Genomic DNA, 10,354 nt, shown 5'->3' with positions numbered 1-10,354 from the left:
TAACATTTTTATGTACATAAATTGTACTCTACTAGGCTGCAGTAAGGTACAGTACAATGCAGTGCAGCCAGTGAGCAGTCCACATGCACTGCACTTGCCTAGTAGTCTGTGGCACAGTGCCAGGCAAGTTGTGTTGTTTCTTCAGTACAACCTGGTGTCTGGTACTCCTTTCCCAACCCCAGAGAAATGCTACAGAATGACCTTTTTTCTCTCTCTATCTTTGTCATTAGGACAACTACATACACGTATGTTTTTTTTATTTGCTACCCTTAGCTGTATTTCTTTTTCTCTATACATGTCCAGCATCTTGTGTGTCTTTACAAGTTGATTGACAACTGAATTTCCCCCAAGGGACACACACACACACACACACACACACACACACACACACACACACACACACACACACACACAGAGACACACACACACACACACCCACCCCCACACACACACACCCACCCCCACACACACACACGACAATGAATGAATAAGGCTTTATTCATTGACAGCAAAATTGTAAAATCCAATTCCTTTAACAAGTAAATATAACTTTTGGGCTAGTAGAGGACACCTGAGGCACAGCACCTGTTGTCCTTTCAGCTCTATAACCTCAATGTAGTAATTCTAATTGAAATGATCTAGGCATTTTAAGGAAAAATACTCACTGATTTGGGGGGGGGGGGGGGGGGGGGCTCTAAAATGTAAGGACATTTGAGGGAAAGCCTCATTTCACGGCCCTGAAAAAAGACATATCAGTGGTTCATCAATATATTTGAACTGTAGAAGTAGTCCTAAAGGTTATCAGCAGTGCTCGTTTAGTTGTAATTCATAAATGCCAAATAAACATGCTTGAACAACTGTAAAACAATGTACTTCAAATCTTCATTATATATTCTACAACATAAAAAAATCTTAAAAAAAGAGCAGTCTACAAATTCATGTAAAACAGCATTCTCAAATCAACTTGTAGCCGAAACACTGAAACAGATTTCATATTGTGAACATAAAAAACACATTTTGAATACATTGGTAATTGTGAAATAAATAGGGACAAAAAGAGGAAGAATGGAGGGATGGACTTGAGCATCCAGTGTGTGACAATGAACCGAGCTCATTACAGTTTCCAGGGATGACTGTCCACAGGTACGTATTGAATGTACCGGACCAGACTCAGAGTTATCAATATTACGATCAGAGTGCAGAGTAGTGGGTGAGAGTAATCTGTAAAAACCAGTCAGCCAACAGGGGACGGCACAAACGGATGTGAATGAGTTGCGCCATTCTTGGTGGTGACCGTTTCCCTTCAGAATCAGTATTGCTACAATCCAAAGAAACACCCAGTGTTCCCTTTCGCTGTAGCCCGGTCCAAAGTGGAACATGTGCTCAGGACTGCTTGACCTTGTTTTTTTCCTGATCATTAACGTGCTGCTCTTCCCTGCTCTCCTCCCTCTCTGGTCGGTCATCACCCTGGCGTGCGATGAGGAGTCGGCAGGTAAGCAGAATACCAAACACTAGAGCATGAGCATATCGTTTCAGGGGATCTCCCACTAGCTGGTGGAAGAAGAGGACCGCGAGCATGACCAACAGCAACAGGAAGTTAGCCACGTCTTTGGGTCTGCCCGGCACCAGGGTAAGAACCACACCACAGCCCACCTCCAATGAGCCAATGATCTTACGAAGCAGCACAGAGGTTATGCCAATCTTTTTCAGGCCTGGCAAAGCCTTGGCGTAGCTCTTGTATGCCCTTTTCTGGAAAACAGAACACAAGAATGTTTCAATTAATTATAGAACATATATTTCAGTTGATAGGACAAAAGCTGTAAAAGTTAAGTAGTGTTTCTCCATCAAAGTGCGTGTGCGCACGCACGCACACACACACACACACACACACGCGCGAGAGCTATTCAACATCAGCACCAGCAGGTGCACCACAGAATTTGCTCGAATCTCTGGCTCCAGTGCGTCGCCATTGCACATGCAGGCTTTTTGAGGATATTTATATTACTACTATTCGGTTATTGTCTTGCGGTTAGAATGTTGTTTTCTGCACCCTTTTTTAATAAAACTGTTGATTGGGCGATTCTAAATCGATATCAGTTAGCTACAAGATTAACAAGGAATTAATGTATAGACTAAGGTATCATTGGGCTATTGATTTGACTTGTAATTGCTTTTTCTTTCAATACAGTAGCTAGCTAACGTTATCCAAAGCCAACTATCAACACAATGGTCTGTTAAGATTTATAGGCTAATTGGGAATAATTTGTAAGCTAACTGTAGGCTAGCAGGTTCAATCGGGATGCCTCAGAATTTTAAGACGAGGCGCCTGATCGCTCACCTCGCCTCACTAAAATATGTTATTTATAACTATTTGTACGGAATGGAATTGTCTTCCTATATTTTGCGAATTTGGGTCAGCATAGCCGCATATTATTGGAGCGTGAGTGAGTGAGAGCCTACCGCGCGTCTGCAGCATCCAATGCAGAACAATGGCCTTATTTCCTTGTGCATCTACAGTTTGACGGCACCATTTACTCACCATTTCACTGTACGCATCCTTGCTTAGTCTTGGGGTGAGCTTAATGGTTCCCATGAAGACGAAGAACAGACCCAGAGCAAACGAAAGGGCTACAATAGTTATTGTCCTTGGCGAGGCCATGTTTCGTGTCCCAACGCCACCGTCGTGTAGCAGCTGTATGTATCCAATCCACTGAATCATGCACTGCCACCGTGAAGATGCGTAAATAAGGGGGACGGGCTTCTGGATGAGCGACGAAAATGGCGATGTAGGGGGTCCGAATCATGTCCGAATACTAGATGCGACGCGTGTTCCCCCGTATCCCTATTATCCCATCTATTATTATTCCATCCTTTACAGTCAGACTATAATTGTTGAAACTGAATAAGTTCAAAACCACTTGAGGCAACAACAAAACAAAAAACTAATACAAATGATTCGTGACTATAATAGTGAATACAATAAAAATAAATAAGAATGATAAACAATGCTCATTTTATTAGACCTGTAAAAACACAAAACAGTGACAGAAGAATATTTATTGTATAGCCTATAATTCCATACACACATAATGTTTAATACATTTCTGGAAAACAGTTTATAAAAAACAGTTTATACACAAAAAAACAAAAAAACATGCTTCCCTTTCAATCAACATAATAATAATACAAAATCGTATACAAACATCGACAAACAACTATTCAAACAGTTTAGAAATGTAGCCTACAAGTTGAAACTTGAAAGCTTTCTTTTGTTAATAGGATTTGTTAACGGATAGAAGTAAAAATGTGAATGATTATAAAACTGGCTTCTGATGTAAATATTCCAAGAGATACTTAGACCTAAACAGAGAAACACACCACTTCTTAAATGCCCTTCAATACAACATGGAATTCCCTGGTTTATTCCAAAGGTTCAAGGATCAGATCCGAGGTAGAATGTTAAAAGGGGATTCGTAGGCAGGACAGGCTCTGATTCCCTCACGATCCTGGTGTGTGTGTGTGTGTGTGTGTGTGTGTGTGTGTGTGTGTGTGTGTGTGTGTGTGTGTGTGTGTGTTGCAGCATGATCATATCTGACCATGATCATTGCTGGCCTGTATCCTTTGCAGCAGGGCACACATCCTCTCTCGTGGGACCCATGGCTCACCCAGGAACCCCTTTCACTGGCCCTGATCCTGACGTTCCTTCAGGGCCAGAATGGCTTTTCGATAAAGATCTATCAGGAAACAGATAATCTTTTAAAAGACTGGACTTCATCATAGAGTCCAACAGTGTCATTATATTTGAGTAGGGGGACTAATGAAGTGGCTGGGGCTCACCAAATGTGGCAGACAGGTCAACAGGTTGTGTGTAACCTGGAGGCACCTCCTCTGTAGTGATCTTGTTCTTCCTTTTTACTTTCACCCCTTTCTTCTTTTTCTTCTTTTCCCCCTTTGCTATAAGATAAAAGAAAGAGATGTGTCATTCTTTTTCCATTACGAAATATGTAGGCCTCTTAAGAACGTTGGAGAACTGATCAATAGACACCTTTAGAGGCCTTTTCTTCATTGTCAAGTGCCTCCTCCGGCACATCCACAGTTTTCACCGTCGCCTTGCATTTTACTTTGCCTCGTTTTGGGGGAATCAGGGCACTGCTGACCTTCTCTTTCTGTCCCAGTTGCTCTTGCTCACCGTCATGGCCTTCACCCACCTCCTGCTCTTGTTCATTCTCTACGTCTTTATCCATTTCGTTGACATTGATCTTTGCCTGTTTCTTCGTCCTCCTCTTTAGCTTCTTCTTTAGTGTGTTCTCCTGTGATATCAATATTTGTCAACAGCAATCATAATAAAATACATGAGAATGCGCATGCCTTGAAATATTGCTGATTAAGAGACAGATGCATGCACAAACATTTGTGTTAACCTTTTGTAGAATGTTTTGAATGGGTAGTTTGTCTCCAGCGTTGGACATTTTCTCTCTGTCTTGTGTCCGGTGAGATTGGCGAAGCTCAGACTTACTGGAGCGCTTTCTAAGGGGAGAAAATATTTCCTATGAAACAATTGTGTAGTATTTTTTTATGGGATACTGAAGTTCTTCTTAATTAGTTCACTTGTCATACATGTGCACAACATCTGTCATGCATGTGCACAACACTCACTCACCGCTCCTCCTTGGATTTTCTGTGGTCTTTCATCGATTTCCCACGTTTTTGTGTCTCTTCAGATATCAAAGGCCCCCTGCAGTCCTGGGCTATACGGGCACAGAGATCTGGGTAATCAAGACACACAGCACGCAGCAGCCAGCGCAGACCACGGAGGGTTTTCCTGTCTGACCAGCGACGCAGGTCCATTAAGGCTGAGCAAGGCTCCTGAAAGGGACAGAACTTTGTCAAATCAAGGAAAGTCTATTTCATTCATTTCATCACCTTTCATAAGATCTCATTACATACAGTTTTAGGACAATACTTACAATATGGCACAGTGAGCGGCTCTGGTTAACAAGCTTCTCCAGAGACAGTATCTCGATCAGCTCACTTCCCAGCAAAGCATTAATTTTGTCCTGTTTATTGGCCAACCTGGAAAATTAAACAGAAAGACAATGCTGCGATCACAATAACAGACTAGAAAAGTAAACTCCTCGGAGCGCAGATCTCTGCCAGGCCGGGTTGGCCAAATATCAAAGTTATAATCATTGCTAATTGATAATGGAATATGAAATATCTGACTGATACATCTTGATCACATGACTCGAGATAATGAATACCGATTTGTATGAGTTTTGGACACAAACTATACAATTAGTAGGAACATATTGGCCCTATAGGCTATAATATGGGATATACAGTATGCCTGTGGCATGGCCAATATGTTCAAGCCGATCAGATCAGCTTTCAGGATTTGCCACTTTGGTGGTCAAAAGTTTTTTTTTACTGTAGGCCTACGACCTACGGTTCAAGAGTTATTTGGACAAAACATGAAGCAGCAAGTTATATAGGCCTATTGTAAATGCCTGAGAGGCACTTCCTTGGTCTATACTGGGAGTATGCATGCCTTTTGTGCAATGTTGAATGCCGATCAGTCCAACAGTGCCAGAGATTAGCTGTTCACAGACAAACAGACACACGGACGGAGGGACGGACAGGCCTGAAACATAATTGCCAGCCATAGGTCGTCTGGTCTGGTGCAGATAATACTGTGTACATTTTGTGTCTTGCTTATTCTTACCAAGTTAGTTCACACAGTTACTCCTATCTTTCTCTCATCAGCCACTAGAGTGCGCTGTGTATCCTATAATATTTTGTAAAACCACAATGACACTCTCATCCAGCTTTGAAACTGTGCTTACACTAGTATAGGTTTTCCTGCCACTTGTGGGTGCTTCAGCAAGTCTGCCAGAAGCTCTTTGACCTCCTTTATCCTCGGTCTGTCGCTGGAATCAACCACAAAGATGATCCCATGGACGTCTCTATAGTGGTCCCGCCAGACTCGCCGCCACTGTGGGGCTCCTCCTATCTCTAGCAGAGTGACCAGGTAGTTCTCCACCCTGAGTTCTGTCCGCACACACCCCTGGGTGGGACCCACGTCCGTTCCTGGGGCCACTGGTGTACACAGAGAAAATCTTGAGACACTGTGAAGCTGCACATACACAATATTACACATACTTGTATACACTCATTTGTAGATCTGTTATTTTAGTTCCAAAGTCGTGACTGAAATACCTCTTAACATTCCCTTGATAGAGGATGTTTTTCCTGCTTTGTCAAGACCAACCACAAGAACTATCACCTTCCTGTGTAAAGAAATGTAAATCATACATCACTCATCAAACATTGTCAGGCTAATAAGCAAACCAAGAGGTTTCTTTTGGCCTTGCCTGATGGGTTCCTGGATCTTGGAGATCCAGGTGCAGCAGTTGCTCATCAGGTTGAACATGTTTAGTTGACGTGAGGAAGGTGAGCACAGTGGCCACCATTTTTTCTCGAGCTCGTATCTGAAAACAGATGGCAGTCCTTGTGTGACACAGAAACATATGAACACATTTGTGCATTGCGCGCGCATGCACACACACACACACACACACACACACACACACACACGCTGTTAAATCACAGGGGGTCATGACCGGGCCCAATACAAAGATGGAGTGTGTCTGGCTCCCACGGGTTTTAGGAAGCCGTTACAGATGGACACTCGAGGCCATGCTTTGACTGCCAAATAATGTCTCTACCTCATTAGCATTCAAAATTAGCCAATCATATTTTAGCAAACACAAATCACAAACATGCATATTTTTTCTTTTAATTTTTTTTTGGGGGGAAGGTATATCCATGATGTGAACCAGAACTAGAGAACCTATTTTGGGTTCATTTTTACACTCTGAGGTAAATGAACACTTTGGTATTTAGTAAACTGTGTACATGCGGTAAAACCTTTAATTCCTGTTCTTTAATTGCACACATTTAAAATGTCTGGCTTTTCACTACTAGATTAACATACTAGTCATAGTTCTTTCGTCTTCAGTTGTCCTGAGTGAATAGGGATAGATGACTACTCTCGATGACATCATGCTGGTACCAGCCTGCTGCCACAACACATAAGACACACACACACACACACACACACACACACACACACACACACACACACACACACACACACACACACACACTGTGTGTGTTTGAGGTGTGTAAGATCGACAGGTGCCCAAACCCAAACCATGCAGGTTTTCTTTCAGCCCTTTGATCACTGCATCTGCTCAGGCTCCATAATCTGCTAAAGCCCTGGCTGGTCCAGTTATCATTGTGGTGAGTAAACTGACCCTGATTCTGTTGATGACTGGAGGATGTACACAAGCTCTTGTCTGTATATCTACTCGCTATAAGCCTGAGCACTGAAGTAAAGGTCTATTAAAAAGTAAATAAAAGCCCAGCTTCAGAAACAACAGGAAAACCTGTGATACCACAGATAACGAAATAATATTGATTAAAGGTGATTAACAACGTTTAATCAATATCATTAGTACAGTAAATGTAACAACGTCATGTTAAATTCTCCACAGAAATACAAACCACAAACCAGCACAGGTTCAAATATTTGAGGATAAAATGTCTTTGCATGGCGAAACGTGTGGAGGAGAAGATGTTTCTGATGACTATAATGCAAAGTGTATTTGTTTAATAATGAGTAGCAAAAGAAATATCACATATATTATGTGACAATAAATAATATTGATATTTATAATTAATTCCCACAGACCTACACAGGACATCCTAAAACAATCCTATAAAAAAACTATTATTAAAACAAATTCATATATAATGATCAATCATAATGTAAGCCGTTGCCAAAAAGCATTCCCCACTACACTCACACTACCTGTGGTAGACTTGCTTTCTCACTAATTCAACCAGTATTGCATATCCACTGTACCACTCACTAAGCTACATGAAAGGCATGCAAAATTAGAAAAGTCTAAAGGGACTGTGATAAATTCTGGGAATACTCACAGAAAGATGTCCATGCATTTGTTAGTGTTGTATATCTCTCAATTGACATCTTGAATCATCCAGTTACAATACTAATCAGGCTCAAACTAAGCCCCTGGTCACCTCATGTGGGAGGTGCTATCCAGGAAGCACGGCGAGCACGTAGCCAATCCTACCTTTCTTAAAGGGTGCTTGCTTTCCCCATTGGCTTACATGTGCCTTTTTTAACTGGCCCAGATCAAGGTGGATATCTTATCTGTGTCTACTGTGGGGTGATGATGTGTAACGTGTCTGTGTTGTGTATATTTATTACAGTGGTCATGTGGTGTCACAACTCACAACACACACAGTGATTACAGTGGTCATGTGGTGTCACAACGCACACTGGAAGTTCATCCCGGATTGCAGATATTATTGGAGCCACAAATCTGTTTGGCTTCTTTATTCTGGCATATATGCTCCTTTGTCAGATACACCTTGAATTGAATTGGATGAGCGCAATACGTGTAGAATAATGACAGAAAGAAAAAGATCTCTGATAGCCAGTTGACCCATTATAAATTGAAAGCTAGTCTATTAAAAGCAGGGTACATAATGATTTCTTTGGTTCAAATAAGTGTTTTTTGTGTCATCACTTTCAATTTCACTTCATGAATATGTATCCTGTCTGAGTTCTCTATCCTGATTTGATCAAATGCATTTTCTGTTGAACAAAGAGCTGGAGAGACACAGAGACTGCTGTTATTAAATAAACAGTAAACACTCTATACTACACTATAGCAATGCGTATCAGAATAAAGAGCCATACTTATTTTAACCAAAGAAAATCACTTACCCTACCTCTATATACCAGTCTATATGGTCATGACACAGTAATGCTTGTAAACATTGCTGCTTTCAGTGACATTGTTTTAAGCCACTAGATGGACTCATTGTCAAATGTTCTAGATTTCTACCTCTATGGGTTGTCATTGAACCGAAAGTCTGCCTTGGTGCATATTTTTAGTAGCTCACTGTTGTTGTCCTTGAAAACTTACATGAGCTAAGATGAATTTTGCCCTTGAACTAAATCACATTTATAACTCAGACGTGATTTAGATACTTTAAATGCCAACCTGGTTAACCACAAATCAACAACACAAATGTTTGATTAATTTAAGCAACTAATAGTCAAATTGACACAATCCTGAGGGCAGTGCCCAGTGACTGTGGTGAAACATCTACATACCGGATAGCTGATGAAACACAGAAACATTCTACATTCAACAATCTATCTACAAACTTTGTTGAGAGCAGGGTTCTTGTGGGTCCAATTTTACATTAAATAATAGCACTGTACTAGTGTTTGAGTGACCCAAGTAACTAATTTCCTGGTGATAATTAGTTACTACTAGTTGTTTACTCCTATGTGGCACTGTATGTCAATGTTTTGGTGTACCTGCTGAAAACATTTGGCACCTGTGTCCTAGCATTATTGACATAATTAAATTAAACTGTTGTACAGAAGTGACATCATCTCCGGTTCAGGAAAAGTAATTTGTGCAGTTCTGATCTCATTAAGTTATTTTCCTGGTGACCAATCAGGCATGCACCTCCTCATCTGCTGACTAGACTCATCCGGGACTCTGGCCACATTGTCAGCTGCCAGTGACTCAGTCTCACACACACACTCACGCACACACACACACACACACACACACACACACACACACACACACACGCTCGTACACACACACAGATCATTTGATCCAGCATGAGACGAATAACCATAATGTATACTAGATAGGCCTTTTCGGGGAGGGGTCAGAATCAATTATGGACTTATATGGTTATTTGTCTCAACTGCAGTGCTATTGTGCACAGCTTTGTGTTCTGTTTCAGAGTGGACTGGGGTACCCCCCCAGGGCTGATAAGGCTGACCGGTTGGATTAAGACAAGCCTTAAGACTTCCCCATGACTCCAAAGTATATAGGATGTGGAGTCAGTGACCATTACTAATGCTGCACCACCAGACACATGCATTAATAATGACAACCTTTCAGAACTTTGTATGAACCCCCATCGCAAAGCCGGGCTCAGATTTACAAGAGCCAGCTGATTAGACAGAGTGAATTGTGTCGCACACCGGTGTCGCGCAACTTAACAATCATCCATGGCTCTCGTGTGGTGAGATCTGTGAACCCCGGACGGTGAAACTATATCATGCAATTGTTAAAGACAGAATGCGCACAAAGCCTGATATACTGTATGCAGATCTACAAGCTCACAACCTGTCCGTATACATCAGGCTTTAAATATGGTCTTGTATCATGTAGATCACAAATCAAGGTATAAGGATACAAACATGGATTTAATATTGTGAATTAAAAAC

At 41.5% G+C, this 10,354-nt stretch overlaps 2 protein-coding genes across 3 annotated transcripts; both read right to left on the bottom strand.

The window, feature by feature from the left end:
* Positions 1-566: 566 nt before the first annotated feature.
* Positions 567-2,675, bottom strand: tmem35 (transmembrane protein 35). The gene is made up of 2 exons (XM_080774683.1): positions 2,540-2,675; positions 567-1,749 (listed from the first exon to the last, which is right to left on the bottom strand). The coding sequence occupies exons 1-2, from the start codon at positions 2,657-2,659 to the stop codon at positions 1,384-1,386; spliced, it is 486 nt and encodes a 161-aa protein (XP_080630809.1). The 5' UTR covers positions 2,660-2,675; the 3' UTR covers positions 567-1,383.
* Positions 2,676-3,032: 357 nt separating this feature from the next.
* On the bottom strand, positions 3,033-8,036 carry arl13a (ADP-ribosylation factor-like 13A). Of its 2 annotated transcripts, none has more exons than XM_080774143.1 (10): positions 8,005-8,036; positions 6,372-6,488; positions 6,217-6,287; positions 5,844-6,096; positions 4,968-5,073; positions 4,661-4,866; positions 4,422-4,527; positions 4,046-4,310; positions 3,838-3,954; positions 3,033-3,734 (listed from the first exon to the last, which is right to left on the bottom strand). In XM_080774143.1, the coding sequence occupies exons 1-10, from the start codon at positions 8,016-8,018 to the stop codon at positions 3,679-3,681; spliced, it is 1,311 nt and encodes a 436-aa protein (XP_080630269.1). In that variant the 5' UTR covers positions 8,019-8,036; the 3' UTR covers positions 3,033-3,678. The 2 variants fall into 2 exon arrangements, with proteins under 2 accessions (XP_080630269.1, XP_080630270.1); XM_080774144.1 differs by having other exon boundaries at positions 4,046-4,307.
* Positions 8,037-10,354: the final 2,318 nt, after the last annotated feature.

This window comes from Protomyctophum bolini (assembly GCF_963924005.1).
Source record: "Protomyctophum bolini genome assembly, chromosome: 10".
NCBI lineage: Eukaryota > Metazoa > Chordata > Actinopteri > Myctophiformes > Myctophidae > Protomyctophum > Protomyctophum bolini.
Note: the sequence above shows the minus strand (reverse complement) of the source record. Positions and strands in the feature narration are given on the sequence as shown.